Below are 21,761 nucleotides of genomic sequence, written 5' to 3'. Positions count from 1 at the left end.
CCTGGCCTCAACAATCACCTGACCTCAACCCAATTGAGATGGTTTGGAATGAGTCGGATCGCAGAGTGAAGGAAAAGCAGCCAGCAAGCAGTGGCGACCCATCATTCAGAATAGCTGGGGCAGAGACACATTTTTTTGCAAATATTTCTCTTTTTTGGGCTTGCCTGTTTTGCAAGTTATTTTGGCATTAATAAGTGTCTCATATCAGTTTGCAAACAATGTAAATAAAGCTGCATACAAATGTGGTCTCTTTTTAGTTTTCTTGAAAAAGGCAGCTCCAAAATGCAGGAGCGTTGCGCCGTGATTGGCTCAGTGTTCTGTCACTCATGGGGACACTACGTCACCGCCATGTCTAAGGTAGACTTCGAAAATGCAAGCCCTTTGGGTGCTGCCATAGAGTTACATTAGAAGTGCCCTTCAAAGAAGGCTCAAGGTCATTGGCCAAAAATAGAATTACGTCAAATCACATTATATACACAGTAGCTTTGATTGGACTGATCATGTCAACATCTTACTTTCAAAATCTTAGCTAGCAGTCATCATCATGAATCAAGTCGACAATCTACTGGCAAATCCTTTTTAATCCTTGTCATATGAAGATAAATAATGAAGAGAAATTATAGATAAAATCAGTGCTCGTATCGGTGCTCATCGGCCATTGGACATAAACATTACACAACAAGTTGGAAATCGCAAATTCAACAATGAGTGGTTTGGGGGAAAAAAAGTGACAGTGGCTAACTGCAAGCATTGCAACTGGGAAGTCGGGAACAAACGAGCTCTGACTGGGAAAATACGTTTTCAACGGTCATCCAACTCTGAATTGTAAATCCCGCCTCTTTCTTTGATGATAAAATGTGTCCACGAAGAACCGTCTCGCCACCTTCCTGTTCAACTGAGCACAGCATAACAAGGTGAGTCCAGAAATGTATTGTATGTTGCTGCATAAATGATGTAATATGCCAGGGAGATATGTATACTGTAGCTAAGAAAGTAATACTAAATGTATGTTGTGTAGTAAGCTGTTAGTAGCCCACGTGCCTCACCCTAATAATTTGGTCTACAGTCATGGTCAAAAGTTTTGAGAATTACACAAGTATTGGTCTTCACAAAGTTTGCTGCTTCAGTGTTTTTAGATATATAATTACAAGCATACCTTAAGTGTCAAAGGCTTTTATTGATAATTACATTTAGTTTATGCAAAGAGTCAATATTTGCAGTGTTGACCCTTCTTTTTCAAGACCTCTGCAATCCGCCCTGGCATGCTGTCAATTAACTTCTGGGCCACATCCTGACTGATGGCAGCCCATTCTTGCATAATCAATGCTTGGAGTTTGTCAGAATTTGTGGGGTTTTGTTTGTCCACCCGCCTCTTGAGGATTGACCACAAGTTCTCAATGGGATTAAGGTCTGGGGAGTTTCCTGGCCATGGACCCAAAATGTCGATGTTTTGTTCCACGAGCCACTTAGTTATCACTTTTGGCTTATGGCAAGGTGCTCCATCATGCTGGAAAAGGCATTGTTCGTCACCAAACTGTTCTTGGATGGTTGGGAGAAGTTGCTCTCTGAGGATGTGTTGGTACCATTCTTTATTCATGGCTGTGTTCTTAGGCAAAATTGTGAGTGAGCCCACTCCCTTGGCTGAGAAGCAACCCCACACATGAATGGTCTCAGGATGCTTTACTGTTGGCATGACACAGGACTGATGGTAGCGCTCACCTTGTCTTCTCCGGACAAGCTTTTATCCGGATGCCCCAAACAATCGGAAAGGAGATTCATCCTCCAAAAGTATTTGCCTCACTGTGCGTGCAGATGCACTCACACCTGCCTGCTGCCATTCCTGAGCAAGCTCTGCACTGGTGGTGCCCTGATCCCGCAGCTGAATCAACTTTAGGAGACGGTCCTGGCGCTTGCTGGACTTTCTTGGGCGCCCTGAAGCCTTCTTCACAACAATTGAACATCTCTCCTTGATGTTCTTGATGATCCGATAAATGGTTGATTTAGGTGCAATCTTACTAGCAGCAATATCCTTGCCTGTGAAGCCCTTTTTGTGCAAAGCAATGATGATGGCACGTGTTTCCTTGCAGGTAACCATGGTTAACAGAGGAAGAACAATGATTTCAAGCACCACCCTCCTTTTAAAGCTTCCAGTCTGTTATTCTAACTCAATCAGCATGACAGAGTGATCTCCAGCCTTGTCCTCGTCAACACTCTCACCTGTGTTAACGAGAGAATCACTGACATGATGGCAGCTGGTTCTTTTGTGGCAGTGCTGAAATGCAGTGGAATTTTTTGGGGGGGATTAAGTTCATTTTCATGGCAAAGAGGGACTTTGCAATTAATTGTAATTCATCTGATCACTCTTCATAACATTCTGGAGTATATGCAAATTGCCATCATAAAAACTGAGGCAGCAGACTTTGTGAAAATTTATATTTGTGTCATTCACAAAATCTTTGACCACAACTGTATTCTCCCCTCTTAATTTCACTTACTGTTCTGACTTGGTGGTACACATGTAGCCTATTACCTGTTTTAGAGACATGTAATCATCAACTACTGTCACGCCCTGGCTCTGGGGACTCTTAATTGTTGAGCCAGGGTGTGGATGTTCTATGTTTAGTTTTCTATGTTTGGTTCTAGATCGTTTAGTTTCTATGTTGGCCAGGGTGGTTCCCAATCGGAGACAGCTGTAGCTCGTTGTCTCTGATTGGGGACCATACTTAGGCAGCCTGTTGGCATGTTAGGTTGTGGGATCTTGTTCCGTAAAGGTTTGTGTTGTGTTAACCTCAGGACTTCACGTATCGTTCGTTTTGTTGTTTTGTTCGTGTGTTGTGTACGTAATAAAATGTACGCTTATCACGCTGCGCCTTGGTCCGTCTCATCCGTTAACGATCGTGACAGAAGATCCCACCACCAGAGGACCAAGCAGCGTGCCCAGGAGGAGAAGTTGGCGATGTCCCAGGTGGGCGAATGGTGGTCATGGGAGGAGATATTCGCGGGCAGAGGGCAATGGGCAAAAGTAAATGCCCAGGCAGGAGAGGAGAAACGGCGCCAACCGTGCCGACGACGGACACGCGAGAGGCAACCCCAAGACATTTTTTTTTGGGGGGGGGGCACACGGCGTGGACGACGGGGCTGCTGGAGGCAGCTACAGGGCGAATCTGCGGACTAGGAGAGGAGGCCACCAGGTTACGGGGGCCATTGGTCATGAGGGAGAAGGAGAGTGTAGAGGCACGGCGAGAGGTACTGGTTAGGCAGCAGAGGGAGCGGAGGTTTATAAGGAAACCCAGTCCCGCTCCTCGCACCAAGCAAGTGGTGTGTGTCACCAGTCCGGTCCGGCCCGTTCCTGATCCCCGCACAAGGCCAGTGGTGTGTGTTCCCAGTACGGTCCGGCCTGTTCCTGTCCCTCGCACCAAGCCTGTGGTGCGCGTCGCCAGCCCGGTCCGGCCTGTTCCTGCTCCCCGCACCAAGCCAGTGGTGTGCGTCGCCAGCCCGGTCCGGCCTGTTCCTGCTCCCCGCACCAAGCCAGTGGTGCGCGTCGCCAGCCCGGTCCGGCCTGTTCCTGCTCCCCGCACCAAGCCAGTGGTGCGCGTCGCCAGCCCGATCCGGCCTGTTCCTGCTCCCCGCACCAAGCCTGTGGTGCGCGTCGCCAGCCCGGTCCGGCCTGTTCCTGCTCCCCGCACCAAGCCTGTGGTGCGCGTCGCCAGCCCGGTCCGGCCTGTTCCTGCTCCCCGCACCAAGCCTGTGGTGCGGGTCGTCAGCCCGGAGCCAGAGCAATCCGTTCCACCGGTGTCCAGTCCAGCTCCGGCCAGCGGGACCAGACCAAGGGCGCAACGGGGGGGGTAGAGAGAGAGTGGTGGTCACGCCCGGAGCCGGATCCGCCTCCGAGGCGGAATGCCCACCCGGCTCCTACTCTGTTGTGTTGGTGTGGCGCGGTCGCAGTCCGCGCCTTTGGGGGGGGTACTGTCACGCCCTGGCTCTGGGGACTCTTAATTGTTGAGCCAGGGTGTGGATGTTCTATGTTAAATTTTCTATGTTTGGTTCTAGATCGTTTAGTTTCCATGTTGGCCAGGGTGGTTCCCAATCGGAGACAGCTGTAGCTCGTTGTCTCTGATTGGGGACCATACTTAGGCAGCCTGTTGGCATGTTAGGTTGTGGGATCTTGTTCCGTAAAGGTTTGTGTTGTGTTAACCTCAGGACTTCACGTATCGTTCGTTTTGTTCGTGTACGTAATAAAATGTACACTTATCACGCTGCGCTTTGGTCCGTCTCATCCGTTAACGATCGTGACAACTACTGTAAGAGCTTTCATTGTTTGCTTATATGCCCCCTTTATTTATCCTACGGTTCTGACTTGGTGTACAGGGAGAACACTGTAAGAACGGCCTATGTTCTGAATTCTGTCACTGTACATTTCAAAAGTGCTTCACAAATAGTTATATTGACTGCGTCCGTTGTAGCTCGCTCATTAATGTCTTAATCGAAATTACGAATTGCCTCTAATCCGCTTGTCGTCCCCTTATGCCATAGTTTGTACATCTCAATTGTCAGTAGAAACCACATTTGTTTAAGCAAGTCAGCCATATCAGCTATGTTTTTTTAAAAGGCAGTAAATGAGGCTGAATGAACTGTTTCGCTGCCAGACAAGGCTCCGCTGATAGCCAGGTGTAGCAGTGGTAAGGTGTTGGGACTGCTGTTGGGACTCTGCTGTTGGGACAGCTTTATGTAGGCCCTAACAGTTTGTGGGCACCGTTTGCCACCGTTATAGTGCAATTAATGACTCCAGCCAACCTAGTCATAGACTGTTCTCTCTGCTACCGCACGGCAAGCAGTACCGGAGCGCCAAGTCTAGGTCCAAGAGGCTTCTAAACAGCTTTTACCCCCAAGCCATAAGACTCCTGAACATCTAATCAAATGGCTACCCAGACTATTTGCTTTGCTCCCCCCCTTTACGCTACTGCTACTATCTGTTTATTATCTATGCATAGTCACTTTAATAACTCTACCTACATGTACATATTACCTCAATTACCTCGACTAACCGGTGCCCCCGCACATTGACTCGGTACCGGTACCCCCTGTATATAGCCTCGCTATTGTTATTTTACTGCTGCTCTTTAATTATTTGTTACTTTTATTTATTTTTATCTTTTAGGTATTCTTTCTTAAAACTGCATTGTTGGTTAAGGGCTTGTAAGTAAGCATTTCACTGTAAGGTCTACACCTGTTGTATTCGGCGCATGTGACAAATACAATTTGATTTGATTCGTGTTGTGGCTTTGCTGGCTTGCATCTCACTTATTTTTTTTGCCCCACCAAGATTTACATGCTAAAATTGCCACTGCCAACAAGTGCTCAGCATATGTGGGAACTCCTTCAAGACTGTTGGAAAAGCATTCCAGGTGAAGCTAGTTGAGAGAATGCCAAGAGTGTGCAAAGCTGTCATCTAGGCAAAGGGTGGCTACTTTGAAGAATCTAAAATCTAAAATATATTTAGATTTGTTTAACACTTTTTTGGTTACTACATGATTCCATATGTGTTATTTCATAGTTTTGATGTCTTCACTATTATTCTACAATGTAGAAAATAGTAAAAATAAAGACAAACCCTTGAATGAGTAGGTGTGTCCAAACTTTTGACTGGTACTGTATATATTGACAAATAAATATATGGGGGATTGAAAATGATGCAGACAATTACATTGATGGAAGCTACAATCTATCTGCAATATTAAAGCTGATCTTCCCCCTAAAAAATGTATAAATAAATAAAAATATATAAAAATATAAATAATAATAAAGAAACGTCTTACCTCTACATTGCTTTTGAGGAATGGATATCCCACAGCACACTCAACTTTGGTATTATTTAGACTGCAGTCTTTTTCTTTGGGCTGCGGAGTAAATGGAGAGATGTCAATGTCAAAACACATACTGACAGAAATTATGACATTCTGATGTTCAAGATAGTAGAAGTTGATATGAAGCCACACAACTGGTATAAAGACAGAGAGCAACCTCACCTCGACCTTGACGTAGTTGATGTTTTCAATAAAGCTCAGCATAACTTTGGTGTTGTAAGCGTTGTCTTTGCTGTTTCTAGTGGTGATCAGAACGTGGAACTTCTCCTTGTTCGCTTTGATCACAAGACTGCAAAGAATAGGAAAGTTACTACTGTAGCAGGGTAAATGTAATGTTGGCATTTCAACTAAAGTAACACAAGGGGGCGCCAAAGTACAATACAAGGGCAACATAACTGCTACTGAACTGCGACATAACTGTTGACAGTTTGATGGACTGAAGGAATGCAATCATTGTGGTAATACCTTTGTATACTTGGCACAGCCTTCAGCGATAGGTCAGCTATGCACTTGTCATCGCTCCCACAGTCCACCAAAGGAATCTAAATGACATGTGCATGGTTACAAGAAATATACAGTGGAAGTCGGAAGATTACATACACCTTAGCCAAATACATTTAAACTCAGTTTCTCACAATTCCTGACAATTAATCCTAGTAAAAATGTCCTGTCTTAGGTCAGTTAGGATCACCACTTTATTTTAAGAATGTGAAATGTCAGAATAATAATAGAGAGAATGATTTATTTAAGCTTTTATTTCTTTCATCACATTCCCAGTGGGTCAGAAGTTTACATACACTCAATGAGTATTTGATAGCATTGCCTTTACATTGTTTAACTTGGGTCAAACGTTTTGGGTAGCCTTCCACAAGCTTCCCACAATAAGTTGGGTGAATTTTGGCCCATTCCTCCTGACAGAGCTGGTGTAACTGAGTCAGGTTTGTAGGCCTCCTTGCTCGCACACGCTTTTTCAGTTCTGCCCACAAATGTTCTATAGGATTGAGGTCAGGGCTTTGTGATGGCCACTCCAATACCTTGACTTTGTTGTACTTAAGCCATTTTGCCACAACTTTGGAAGTATGATTGGGGTCATTGTCCATCTGGAAGACCCATTTGCGACCAAGCTTTAACTTCCTGACTGATGTCTTGAGATGTTGCTTCAATATATCCACATAATTTTTCTTCCTCATGTTGCCATCTATTTTGTGAAGTGCACCAGTCCCTCCTACAGCAAAGCACCCCCACAGCATGATGCTGCCACCCCCGTGCTTCACGGTTGGCATGGTGTTTTTCGGCTTGCAAGCATCCCTCTTTTTCCTCCAAACATAACGATGGTCATTATGGCCAAACAGTTCTCATTTTTTTTCATCAGACCAGAGGACATTTCTCCAAAAAGTACAATCTTTGTCCCCATGTGCAGTTGCAAACCGTAGTCTGACTTTTTTATGGTGGTTTTGGAGCAGTGGCTTCTTCCTTGCTGAGCGGCCTTTCAGGTAATGTCGATATAGGACTCGTTTTACTGTGGATATAGATACTTTTGTACCTGTTTCCTCCAGCATCTTCACAAGGTCCTTTGCTGTTGTTCTGGGATTGATTTGCACTTTTCGCACCAAAGTACGTTCATCTCTAGGAGACAGAACGCGTCTCCTTCCTAAGCGGTATGACGGCTGCGTGGTCCCATGGTGTTTATACTTGCATACTATTGTTTGTACAGATTAACGTGGTACCTTCAGGCGTTTGGAAATTGCTCCCAAGGATGAACCAGACTTGTGGAGATATACCATTTTTTTCTGAGGTCTTGGCTGATTTCTTTTGATTTTCCCATGATGTCAAGCAAAGAGGCACTGAGTTTGAAGGTAGGCCTTGAAATACATCCACAGGTACACCTCCAATTGACTCAAATGATGTCAATTAACCTATCAGAAGCTTCTAAAGCCATGACATCATTTTCTGGAATTTTCCAAGCTCTTTAAAGGCACAGTCAACTTAGTGTATGTAAACTTCTGACCCACTGGAATTGTGATACAGTGAATTATAAGTGAAATAATCTGTCTGTAAACAATTGTTGGAAAAATTAGTTGTGTCATGCACAAAGTAGATGTCCTAACCGACTTGCCAAAACTATAGTTTGTTAACAAGAAATGTGTGGAGTGGTTGAAAAACAAGTTTTAATAACTCCAACCTAAGTGTATGTAAACTTCCAACTTCAACTGTAAACCATGTACAAGACAGACTGAAATAGTTAAATGCATTCCTAACATTTGGGACATGAGATCCCATTGGTTCCCAGTGGCATTGGAATGGTGACAAGATCAACAGTGTCTTCTCCCAAGAATGACGATCTGGGATGCCATACAATGTCTCAGGGAAAACGTAGCGCTTTCGTGTGATAACTACAGTATGTGTGTGTGTGTGTGTGTGCACTCGTGTATTTGTTCCAACATCTCTGCCCTTCACTATACAGTAGCAGGACCACTTCTCTAGTGTAACAGAAGAACGTCCTCCATGACCCTGAGTAGTATGTTGTACCAGAGATACTGTATATAACAGTGGAGGCTGCTGAGGGGAGGACGGCTCATAATGATGGTTGGAAAGGAGCGAATGGAATGGCATCACCATGGAAACCATGTTTGACGTAATTGATACCATTCCACTCCTTTCGCTCCAGCCATTACCACGAGCCCGTCCTCCCTAATTAATGTGCCAACAACCTCCTGTTTTATAGAATGACGAGATGGTCTTGTCTCCGCCCAAACAATGGGAGTCGTCCCAAAGACGGGAAGGCAGGTGGTTTGCTTATCGGTCTGCTTATCGGTCTGCTTATCACTGTATTCCTGTGTGGACAGATGTTGACGGGAGTGTACCCTCTCACTTCGGCACTTCCTCTCTGGTTATACTGAGAGAGGTGTGGTTTGTTGATAGCATGAGAACTCAGGCCTGAGAACCAGTGAACATGTGCTAACTTTACTAAACAGACATGTAACTTGGATGTAATCACACCCTGTTTTGTGTTGAGGAATTTGAGGCTTCAAGGAATCCCTGTTCTACCACTGCGTTATTATCCAGCCACATGTTTTGGCTCTCTGTCCGTCTGGCAAATAGCTCATAAGAACTATGTGTGTGTGGGAGCTCCATTATGGAAACAGGATAACTGCCTGTCAGTGTTTTAAAGCTAATAAGCCTGCTATGAACTAGTGAAGGATGGAGGACAGCTGTTGCTGTGGAGAGTATGACTGCATGACAGTGTAAAGTACTGATTACTGACTTCTCTGCTCACATATTGCATATTCACCGTTGCAATATGTGATAGCTGAGGTCTAAACAAAACAGTAAGGTAAGAAATCAATGTGTGCACACATATTGTTAGCCAATGAGGGCCTCTAGGGGCTAAAGAGGGAAGCAAGCCAAGGTACACAAAATTCATGGCAAGCCAAAAGTTACTGGTGTGTGTGTGTGTGTGTGTTTGTGTGTTAAATCTGGCGCAGTGTGGTTCATCTTACCGTTTTGTTAAGTGACGTTGGTAAGTCTCCATCCAGGACGGGACCTGTGTCCTCAGCCAGGCCAAACTCTAGGGAGACCATGATGGGGTCTCTGAAGTCCAATTTAGCCTGAAGGGAGGAGGGGATAATGTAATGTACAATGTATCCAGGGGCGTCATGCACCATTTATTTTAGAGGGGGTGCGATGTACGTGAGGATGGAAGAGGGGTGGTTGGAGAATCTGGGATAATATGGAATTTTTCAAACATCTGAAACAGTTTTTCCTGTAATCTAGAGCCATAATCATTATGTCTAATTCTATGTAAAAAATATGTCTATTTACATTTTTGTCATTTAGCAGATTCTCTTATCCAGGGCGACTTACAGGAGCAATTAGGGGATTTTTCACCTAGTCGGCTCGGGGATTAGAACAAGCGACCTTTCGGTTACTGGCACAACGCTCTTAACCACTAAGCTATCGGCCGCTATTTCTCGGCATAGGTTATCTAAGCATACCTCTTATTTCTAAAGTCTAGAAACCTTGCCAGCAGGCATGTCAGCTAAGATAGTTAGACAAGCTAATCTAACTTGATCGATAGCCTGAAATGGTTTGGTAGCTAGTTATGGGTTGGGAGATTGGGAACCTATCTAGCTGGCTAGCTAAAGCCAACTTCATAAAATTGCTAGGTGGCTAGTATTACAGAGGAACAACAAAATATATATATATATATATATATATATATATATATATATATATATATATATATATATAAAATAAAATAAAATATTCATCAAGAAGGAATCAATAGGCTACATATCTTGATCAAATTAATTTACAAACATACCTCCTGCCCTTCACCTGCTGCTAAAATAAAATCAAACGCTGTGTGTGTCACTCTACACTCTCTCTCGTCCTCCACTGAAGATACTGCATGCACTAGAGCAGGGATGGGCAACTTTGATGCGGGTGAGGGACTGTTGTTTCTCTTTGCTTTTTTGACCTGTTCTTGCCATGATATGGACTAGGTCTTTTACCAAATAGGGCTATCTTCTGTATACCCCCCCCTGTCACAACACAACTGATTGGCTCAAACGCATTAAGAAGGAAAGATATTCCACAAATTAACTTTTAACAAGGCACACCTGTTAATTGAAATACATTCCAGGTGACTACCTCATGAAGCTGGTTGAGAGAATGCCAAGAATGTGCAAAGATGTCATCAAGGTAAAGGGTGGCTACTTTGAAGAATCTCAAATATAAAATATATTTTGATTTGTTTAACACTTTTTTGGTTACTACATGATTCCAAACGTGTTATTTCATAGTTTTGATGTCTTCACTATTATTATACAATGTAAAAACTAAATAAATAAAAAGTGTGTCCAAACTTTTGACTGGTACACATATATTTATATATATACAGTACCAGTGCCCCCTCCGCAAAGTACCGCTGACAATATATATGATAAAACGTGGGCTTAAAAATGAAGTTTAGTAATTAATCTAATATCTGAACATGTTTTTTAAAAATCTGAGGGGGCATGTGCCTTTGTGCCCCCTATGGGCATGACGCCACTGAATGTACCTACTGTGTTTGCTTTTGGTCACTGTCTGGATGTATTGTATTTGAATCAGCTTTCTTAAAGAATATGTCAGAATATGTAATCTAAAGTACTGTAAACTACTGTATGCCTTAGATCTTATTCACTGCATGTACAGTATAACCCTTACTGTTATCAGTAGTCCCTGTGGATTATGTGGGCTACATGTCTATTATATCTCCCCCTCGGAGGGCAATGTGGGTTATGTGTGTCAGTCTTTATCAGAGTGGAGAATACAGCTATGTTCCAGTTGGAATGGACAGCGTGAGATCTATCTGGCTGCATTGTGGAACAGAACACTAGCGAATATCTCCACTGGAATGCACTTTGACCGCACTCTCCAACCATCCACCAGCTCTCCCTTTTTCCCTCTCTTCTTCTCTCTCTCTCTTTTCTTTCTTTTGTCTCTCTTTCAAACTCTCCTCTCTCTCTCTCACATGCCTCTACCCCTCTCTCTCTAACACCCTCACAGTCCTATATACCCCTCTCTATCTAACTCTCTCAAACATGCCTCTACCCCTCTCTCTCTCTCTCAAACATGCTTCTACCCCTCTCTCTCTAACTCTCTCAAACACGCCTCTACCCCTCTCTCTCTAACTCTCTCAAACATGCCTCTACCCCTCTCTCTCTAACATGCCTATCTCCCTCTCTATCTCATCCACTCTCTCTTTCTTTCTCCTATCTCTCTCCCTCCCTCTTTCACTTTATTTTGCTTATCTATCTCGCCCTCTCTCCCTCTACCCCTCTCTTCATCTCTCTCTCCCCTCCATCCCCTCCTCTCCCCATCTCTCTCTCCTCTCTTCACCTCCCCTCTCGCACCCTCTCTCTCGCTCCCATTTCTCGCTCCCTTTCTCAGAGGTACTGGAGGTAGTTTAACAGTCATTGTCGGGGCATTCTCTTCACCCTGCTTTGATCAGTAAAGCTCTGGTTCTGGTTCCCATTACAGTCAAGGTCTTCTGTTCTTTAAAAGCTCTCTACTTTTCATCTGGCCTCCTTACTAAAACCTTATAATGTACAACTCTCTGCTACAAAATAACCAATAGAAGAATTAACAATCAATGTAATGTGAATCGATTTCTAGGCCACTTTTAAGCTAAAATGTGCGTATGTACAGTAATGGGCTTTTTGTAAAAGTGGTTGTTTTCCTGAAAACGCTTTCCCTTTGATCAAGGGAGGGAGATCTTTCTCCACTTTCATGTTAAGAGCATTCCTACACAACCTGGACTCAGGGATAGACGTAACATAGTAAATGTAAATCTGTCTCTCTCCATTTCGTATGATATGTTACAAATTACAATTCGTATGATATGTTACGAATTGAAATTTCTACAATATGTTATGAATTTGCAATACATATGATATGTTACGAATTCCACTTTGTTGGGGTTAACGTTAGCTTGGTGGCTAACATTAGCTAGGCTAGGGATTAGGGTTTGGAGTTAAGGTTAAGGTTAAGGTTAGGGATTAAGGTTAGGAGTTAGGGTTAGGGGTTAGGGGAAGGGTTAGCTAACATGCTAAGTATTTGCAAAGTTGCTAATTAGCTAAAATACTAAAGTTGTCTGTGATGTGATTCGAACACGTAACCTTTGGTTTGCTCGACTTTCGCATTATACGCCCACACATCCATCCTCCCCGACCAACCTCCATCCTTTCGCTTTTGACTTAAGTAACATTCCGTCTTATGTAACCATACCAAACGTACACTCTTAGAAAAAAAGGTGCTATCTAGAACCTTAAAGGGTTCTTCGGCTGTCCCCATAGGAGAAGCCTTTGAAGAACCCTTTTTGGTTGCAGGTAGAACCCTTTTGGGTTCCATGTAGAACCCTTTCTACAGAGGATTCTTTTTGGGTTCCATTTAGAACCCTTTCTACAGAGGGTTCTACATGGAACCCAAAAGGGTTCTAACTGACCTGGAACCAAAAAGGGTTCTACCTGGAAACAAAAAGGGTTCTCCTATGGGGACAGCCGAATAACTCTTTTGGAACCCTTTTTTCTAAGAGTATAACATAGGCCTATCACAGATTTACATTTACTATGTTACGTCTTTGAGGCCAGGCTGTCCTACAATGAATAAATACCAGAGCAACTTGGCTCCATACTGTACATCCATCCACTACATCCACTAGCCAGTCTGTTGAGGAGGTCTACTGAGATACTAATGGCTGAGATACTCTCTCTCTCTCTCGCTCTCTCCCGTCTGCCTCTCTTTCTCTCCATGTTGACCAGGCTGGGTGAGGAAGGATTTACTTGCCTTCATGGCGAATAAATGCTCCACACACAGAGAGTCAATGATCTTGGCGGTGGCCTGGACCTTCCTCTCACTCTTCTCGTCTGAGTTGACAAACGCAGCCCTCGACTTCGCCCTCAGAGAGTCCAGTGTCAGGTTGTACTTAATGGCTGAAACACAACACACACCAATCATGATTAGGGTTGCAAAATTCCAGTAGCTTTCCCAAAATGCCTAGTTTTTCTATAAATCCTGGTTGGAGGATTCCGGAATTTCCTGCTTATTCCCTCCTGATTGATGACAATTTTGAACCGGGATTTCTGGAAAACCTGGGAATTTTGGGAAAGTTACCGGAATTTTCCAACCCTAGTCATGATATACAGTGGGGTAAAAAAGTATTTAGTCAGCCACCAATTTTGCAAGTTCTCCCACTTAAAAAGATGAGAGAGGCCTGTAATTTTCATCATAGGTACACGTCAACAATGACAGACAAATTGAGAAAAAAAATGCAGAAAATCACATTGTAGGATTTTTTATGAATTTATTTGCAAATTATGGTGGAAAATAAGTATTTGGTCACCTACAAATAAACAAGATTTCTGGCTCTCACATGCCTGTAACTTCTTCTTTAAGAGGCTCCTCTGTCCTCCACTCGTTACCCGTATTAATGGCACCTGTTTGAACTTGTTATCAGTATAAAAGACACCTGTCAACAACCTCAAACAGTCACACTCCAAACTCCACTATGGCCAAGACCAAAGAGCTGTCAAAGGACACCAGAAACAAAATTGTAGACCTGCACCAGGCTGGGAAGACTGAATCTGCAATAGGTAAGCAGCTTGGTTTGAAGAAATCAACTGTGGGAGCAATTATTAGGAAATGGAAGACATACAAGACCACTGATAATCTCCCTCGATCTGAGGCTCCACGCAAGATCTCACCCTGTGGGGTCAAAATGATCACAAGAACGTTGAGCAAAAATCCCAGAACCACACGGGGGGACCTAGTGAATGACCTGCAGAGAGCTGGGACCAAAGTTACAAAGCCTACCATCAGTAACACACTACGCCGCCAGGGACTCAAATCCTGCAGTGAAGACGTGTCCCCCTGCTTAAGCCAGTACATGTCCAGGCCCGTCTGAAGTTTGCTAGAGTGCATTTGGATGATCCAGAAGAGGATTGGGAGAATGTCATATGGTCAGATGAAACCAAAATAGAACCTTTTGGTAAAAACTCAACTCGTCGTGTTTGGAGGACAAAGAATGCTGAGTTGCATCCAAAGAACACCATACCTACTGTTAAGCATGGGGGTGGAAACATCATGCTTTGGGGCTGTTTTTCTGCAAAGGGACCAGGACGACTGATCCGTGTAAAGGAAAGAATGAATGGGGCCATGTATCGTGAGATTTTGAGTGAAAACCTCCTTCCATCAGCAAGGGCATTGAAGATGAAACGTGGCTGGGTCTTTCAGCATGACAATGATCCCAAACACACCGCCCGGGCAACGAAGGAGTGGCTTCGTAAGAAGCATTTCAAGGTCCTGGAGTGGCCTAGCCAGTCTCCAGATCTCAACCCCATAGAAAATCTTTGGAGGGAGTTAAAAGTCCGTGTTGCCCAGCGACAGCCCCAAAACATCACTGCTCTAGAGGAGATCTGCATGGAGGAATGGGCCAAAATACCAGCAACAGTGTGTGAAAACCTTGTGAAGACTTACAGAAAACGTTTGACCTGTGTCATTGCCAACAAAGGGTATATAACAAAGTATTGAAAAACTTTTGTTAATGACCAAATAATTATTTTCCACCATAATTTGCAAATAAATTCATTAAAAATCCTACAATGTGATTTTCTGGATTTTTTTTCCTCATTTTGTCTGTCATAGTTGACGTGTACCTATGATGAAAATTACAGGCCTCTCTCATCTTTTTAAGTGGGAGAACTTGCACAATTGGTGGCTGACTAAATAGTTTTTTTCCCCACTGTAGCTACAGCAACCTCAAAATGAAAGACCCACAGCTTTATATTTTACTCCTTTTTACTGTTCTTATCGAGAGTCAGCTTTAATCGTTGCATATTATTGAAGTAGGTTTACACTGTAAACATGTAAACATACTGTATGAAAGGAAAGGGGTTGATCAGACTCTCACCTGTGCCCAAGATAGTGTCATCCTTCTCAGACTTGACGCTGTAGCTAAAGCAGACCCTGGTCTTCACACACACGGTTTCCCTCGCACCCAACACACAGCCTTTAGTGGGCTGCTGTAGGTTGATCTTGCTCGGTTCAAAGGTCATGTTGGCATAAAGCTCAGCAACATCCTTGGACCTGGATGACAAACACCAAATTTATGCAGCGTTCAAAACAACTGGGAACTCGAGGAAAAATACGAGTACAAATAATGACGTCAGTGATCTTCAGGTCGGAAAGTCGGAGCTCTAGAAAGAGGCCCGAGTTGGAATTCCGAGTTCAATGACCATTCAAATAGATTTTTCCCAGTCAGTGCAAATTCTTCCCAGTTGTTTTGAACGCACTGAAGTCGGAAGTCGGAGATTTCCCAGTTCCCAGTTGTTTTGAACACGGCATTATCACATGGAACTGGCACATGGAACTGTTACCAAAGTGAATGACCTGTGAATGAAACTTAATAAATACAAGTTTCCAAAAAAGGAAAACAGCAGAAGCCAAAAGGTATACTGCTTTAATTCTTTTTGAGTAACTCCCAAATAGAACATCCCATTTGAACCACATTATTCATGCCTTCATGTAAGGATGTTTGCGACCGTGGTCTAAACCACATCGCCGGCCATGGCAGCTCTACAAAGGAATCCATAATGGCGGAGGTCACTGGTTTCCATGGCGTAACTGAGTTCTACAGCTGCAGTATCAAACTGTTAGGTCCACTGCCATGGACGCTCTGGAATTAGGGAGTGACTCTCCAACTCTCTACAGCCACTCTCTGTTAAGCAGAGGTCCAAAAGCCCAGGAGGAAGAGCTGACAAATCATGTTTTAAAAGCTTTGCCTTCTGGGAGTTGGAGATTTTCACACAGCCCTGGTTGGCCCCGGTCAGCTAGGCCCATTCCAGCACACACTGTGGTGTGTAGAGGGTTCAGCTCCATGAGCACTATGAGGAGAGGATGGCCAGGGGGTTTGAACATAGAGAAGAGGGTGTTGTTGGTTCAAATCCCGAGAGGGACACAGCTGTGTAAACCACAGTGACAGTCTTTGATTATGTGAGATGATATTTGAGGTTACTGCTATTACTAATAGTCGAAGTGGAGTGCTAGAGGGAGTGTGTGTGTGTTCCTGCTTGCATGCGCATACTGTCCATGACCGCGAGGCGTGACTTTATGTTTGACTCTAAACGCTGAAGCACTGAACACTCACCAGAACAGAGAAGCACCTCCCAGCCCTCCGATGGTAACGTCTATGATTCCATCTCCGTTCAGGTCCATGACTCCATGGATTGACTGGCCAAAGAACTTAGTCTTCACCCCGTCTCCAGGACCTGGGATACGCTGAAACCACACCAGCACACACACATTCAGAAGGCTAACAGGAATACTTCTACGGTATCTACTCCTACTGTAACTGCATATCTACTGCACATTGTCTATACACAAACCACTATCCCACACATTGATTACAGATGAGGACCAGTGGAGGCTGGTGGAGGGAGAAATCGGAGGATATGGTTTACATGTGTTTCATTCATTCCATTCCAGCCATTAGAATGAGCCCATCCTTTGATTTAAAGTGACATCAGCCTCCACAGATGAGAACAGGAGAGAGAGAGAGAGAGAGAGAGAGAGAGAGAGAGAGAGAGAGAGAGAGAGAGAGAGAGAGAGAGAGAGAGAGAGAGAGAGAGAGAGAGAGAGAGAGAGAGAGAGAGAGAGAGAGAGAGAGAGAAGAGAGGGAGAGAGAGAGAGAGAGGGAAGAGAGGAAGAGAGGGAGAGAGAGGGAAGAGAGGGAGAGAGAGAGAATCAGTTATAGAACCCATTGCCCTTTATGGGCACCAAATTGAGACTCTGCATGCAGAATTCTGCAAAAACATCCTCTGTGTACAACGTAAAACACCAAATAATGCATGCAGAGCAGAATTAGGCCAATACCCGCTAATTATCAAAATCCAGAAAAGAGCCGTTAAATTCTATAACAACTTAAAAGGAAGTGATTCCCAAACCTTCCATAACAAAGCCATCACCTACAGAGAGATGAACTTGGAGAAGAGTCCCATAAGTAAGCTGGTCCTGGGGCTCTGTTCACAAACACAAACAGACCCACAGAGCCCCAGGACAACAACAACAACAACAACACAATTAGACCCAACCAAATCATGAGAAAACAAAAAGAGAATTACTTGACACATTGGAAAGAACAAACAAAAAAACAGAGCAAACTAGAATGCTATTTGGCCCTAAACAGAGAGTACACAGTGGCAGAATACCTGACCACTGTGACTGACCCAAACTTAAGGAAAGCTTTGACTATGTACAGACTCAGTGAGCATAGCCTAGTTTTTGAGAAAGGCCGCCGTAGGCAGACCTGGCTCTCAAGAGAAGACAGGCTATGTGCACACTGCCCACAAAATGAGGTAGAAACTGAGCTGCACTTCCTAACCTCCTGCCAAATGTATGACCATATTAGAGACACATATTTCTCTCAGATTACAGCGATCCACAAAGAATTCGAAAACAAATCCAATTTTGATAAACTCCCTTATCTACTGGGTGAAAAACCACAGTGTGCCATCACAGCTGCAAGATTTGTGACCTGTTGCCACAAGAAAAGGGCAACCAGTGAAGAACAAACACCATTGTAAATACAACCCATATTTATGTTTATTTATTTTCCCATTTGTACTTTAACTATTTGCACATTGTTACAACACTGTATATATACAGTGGGGAGAACAAGTATTTGATACACTGCCGATTTTGCAGGTTTTCCTACTTACAAAGCATGTAGAGGTCTGTAATTTTTTATCATAGGTACACTTCAACTGTGAGAGACGGAATCTAAAACAAAAATCCAGAAAAACACATTGTATGATTTTTAAGTAATTAATTTGCATTTTATTGCATGACATAAGTATTTGATCACCTACCAACCAGTAAGAATTCCGGCTCTCACAGACCTGTTAGTTTTTCTTTAAGAAGCCCTCCTCTTCTCCACTCATTACCTGTATTAACTGCACCTGTTTGAACTCGTTACCTGTATAAAAGACACCTGTCCACACACTCAATCAAACAGACTCCAACCTCTCCACAATGGCCAAGACCAGAGCGCTGTGTAAGGACATCAGGGTTAAAATTGTAGACCTGCACAAGGCTGGGATGGGCTACAGGACAATAGGCAAGCAGCTTGGTGAGAAGGCAACAACTGTTGGCGCAATTATTTGAAAATGGAAGAAGTTCAAGATGACAGTCAATCACCCTCGGTCTGGGGCTCTATGCAAGATCTCACCTCGTGGGGCATCAATGATCATGAGGAAGGTGAGGGATCAGCCCAGAACTACACGGCAGGACCTGGTCAATGACCTGAAGAGAGCTGGGACCACAGTCTCAAAGAAAACCATTAGTAACACACTACGCCGTCATGGATTAAAATCCTGCAGCGCACGCAAGGTCCCCCTGCTCAAGCCAGCGCACGTCCAGGCCCGTCTGAAGTTTGCCAATGACCATCTGGATGATCCAGAGGAGGAATGGGAGAAGGTCATGTGGTCTGATGAGACAAAAATAGAGCTTTTTGGTCTAAACTCCACTCGCCGTGTTTGGAGGAAGAAGAAGGATGAGTACAACCCCAAGAACACCATCTCAACCGTGAAGCATGGAGGTGGAAAAATCATTCTTTGGGGATGCTTTTCTGCAAAGGGGACAGGACGACTGCACCGTATTGAGGGGAGGATGGAAGGGGCCATGTATCGCGAGATCTTGGCCAACAACCTCCTTCCCTCAGTAAGAGCATTGAAGATTGGTCGTGGCTGGGTCTTCCAGCATGACAACGACCCGAAACACACAGCCAGGGCAACTAAGGAGTGGCTCCGTAAGAAGCATCTCAAGGTCCTGGAGTGGCCTAGCCAGTCTCCAGACCTGAACCCAATAGAAAATCTTTGGAGGGAGCTGAAAGTCCGTATTGCCCAGCGACAGCCCCGAAACCTGAAGGATCTGGAGAAGGTCTGTATGGAGGAGTGGGCCAAAATCCCTGCTGCAGTGTGTGCAAACCTGGTCAAGACCTACAGGAAACGTATGATCTCTGTAATTGCAAACAAAGGTTTCTGTACCAAATATTAAGTTCTGCTTTTCTGATGTATCAAATACTTATGTCATGCAATAAAATGTAAATTAATTACTTAAAAATCATACAATGTGATTTTCTGGATTTTTGTTTTAGATTCCGTCTCTCACAGTTGAAGTGTACCTATGATAAAAATTACAGACCTCTACATGCTTTGTAAGTAGGAAAACCTGCAAAATCGGCAGTGTATCAAATACTTGTTCTCCCCACTGTACATAATATGACATTTGAAATGTCTTTATTCTTTTGGAACTTCTGAGTGTAATGTTTACTGTTAATATTTTTTGTTTATTTCACTTTTGTTTACTATCTACTTCACTTGCTTTGGCAATGTTAACATACGTTTCCCATGCCAATAAAGCCCTTAAATTTAATTGAATTGAGAGAGAGAGAGGGGAGAGAGAGGAGAGAGAGAGAGAGGGGGGGAAGAGAGAGGGGGGGAGGGAGAGAGATAGAGAGGGGGAGAGGGGGGTTAGAGAGGGAGAGAGATAGAGAGGGGGAGAGGGGGGTTAGAGAGGGAGAGAGAGGGAGAGGGAGAGAGCGATGGGGAGAGAGAGAGAGAGAGAGAGAGAGAGAGAGAGAGAGAGAGAGAGAGAGAGAGAGAGAGAGAGAGAGAGAGAGAGAGAGAGAGAGAGAGAGAGAGAGAGAGAGAGAGAGAGAGAGAGAGAGAGAGAGAGAGAGAGAGAGACCACATGGTCTTTTCTTTCTTTACCTGGACGTATTTCTCCTTGATAGTCTTCTTGGCTCCGTGGTAGATGTAGACGGCTCCTCTGTGGTCGTTCTCGAACGGTGCCCCGATGGCCACGTCCCGGTTCCCGTCCAGGTCCAGGTCGCTGACCTCTGCGATGGCGGTGCCGAAACGGGCGCCACACGGGTCATTCTTACTAACGTTGGTGCAGCCGTGGGAGTGGGCCGAGGTACAACAAATCTGGTTGTCTGGCTTCAGCGTGGTCTGGTGCTCAAACATGCCCTTCTGGAGGTGTAGGGGGATGGAGAGAGAGAACGAAAGAAGGAAGGGAGAGAGAGATGTTTATTGAGCATCATCAGACCCTTGTTCCAATCCAATGTTAGCTTTTCTAATGAGACTTCATATTGTAACATACATACCCTGAAGTGTGATCTCCAACTAGATAGTTACATTCACTTATTAACCTAATTCATTTTATTATTTTAACTTAATTTACTATGACAGGTCAAAGACACAAACAGTATACCACATACCTCATTGAGTTTGTAAACGTACACCTGTCCCTGCTCCTCCTTCTCTGGGCCCATGTACATAGGAGCTCCCACCAGCAGGATGTCTGTGTACGAGTCTTGGTCAACATCCACTGTCTGGAGCACGCTGCCAAAGTAGGAGCCAATCTACAGGAGACAGACAGAGGTCAAAACTTTGAAATAGAATCCATAGAACGGGCTTTGAACCTCTAATACTGGATTATATATTCTATGGGTCAAACTACATTATAACCACTCAACCGTAAATCGTAATACATGCTTTAATATAACCTTAACTTAACCTCTTCTGAATTCCATGCTCAAACTTAAGTAGAAAGATCTAATGCCTTGACATAAGCGAACTCTTCTGAATTCCATAAATTAGAGTACTTTATTTTCTGCTCACTTTGCAGTATCTCATTTCTATCGAATGTACACAAATTATGTCCTTAACAATTTTGTGCTGCATTGGTTAAAGAATGCATAGTCTCTTCCCACACCCGCTGTGTCTAACCACACAACCCAATGAGTTTGACAAAGCAACTACATAACGTAAAGATGTTGCTTGTAATGTATTATGATGATGGTGGTGGAAGATTGATGAATGATGATTGATGATTGGTCACCTGCTCTCCTTTCAGTACTTGTGTGACTGTGATGTGTTTCCCATCCAGTTTGTACACAATGACTCTGCCTGTGTGGTTGTACCGCGGTGCTCCCGTAATATATAATACACCGTTAGGGGTTGATGCCGACTGCACATCATAACCTGCAGGGTGGGCAGATACAAACACATACCCGCACACACACACACACACACACACACACACACACACACACACACACACACACACACACACACACACACACACACACACACACACACACACACACACACACACACACACACACACACACACACACACACACTAGAGCAGTTCATGACCACAGCATAAGGACACAGTGTGTCTCTATTAGTGGTTTATTTGAGTACATCTGTCTCCTGGCATTAGTTTAGTTTAGTCTCATTGTTAAGAGGAAGCAGTAAAACATTGGAGAACAGATAGAAGTGTGTGTGC

The 21,761-nt window shown here is 44.0% G+C and overlaps 1 protein-coding gene across 1 annotated transcript in view; it reads right to left on the bottom strand.

Moving 5' to 3' along the window:
• The window catches only part of itga1 (integrin, alpha 1), an 85,785-nt gene that overhangs the window by 5,717 nt on the left and 58,307 nt on the right, over positions 1-21,761 (bottom strand). Inside the window, exons 12-21 of the mRNA XM_041898973.1 lie at positions 21,309-21,451; positions 20,686-20,829; positions 20,177-20,437; positions 16,555-16,685; positions 15,319-15,494; positions 13,197-13,342; positions 9,365-9,472; positions 6,330-6,406; positions 6,027-6,153; positions 5,817-5,897 (exon numbers count right to left, since the gene is read on the bottom strand). Of these exons, the coding sequence (XP_041754907.1) occupies positions 5,817-5,897; positions 6,027-6,153; positions 6,330-6,406; positions 9,365-9,472; positions 13,197-13,342; positions 15,319-15,494; positions 16,555-16,685; positions 20,177-20,437; positions 20,686-20,829; positions 21,309-21,451 (1,394 nt within the window). The remainder of the gene's footprint in view (positions 1-5,816; positions 5,898-6,026; positions 6,154-6,329; positions 6,407-9,364; positions 9,473-13,196; positions 13,343-15,318; positions 15,495-16,554; positions 16,686-20,176; positions 20,438-20,685; positions 20,830-21,308; positions 21,452-21,761) is intronic.

Source organism: Coregonus clupeaformis, chromosome 15 (assembly GCF_020615455.1).
Source record: "Coregonus clupeaformis isolate EN_2021a chromosome 15, ASM2061545v1, whole genome shotgun sequence".
In the NCBI taxonomy this organism is placed as follows: Eukaryota; Metazoa; Chordata; class Actinopteri; order Salmoniformes; family Salmonidae; genus Coregonus; species Coregonus clupeaformis.
This window is presented reverse-complemented; position numbering and strand designations above follow the sequence as displayed.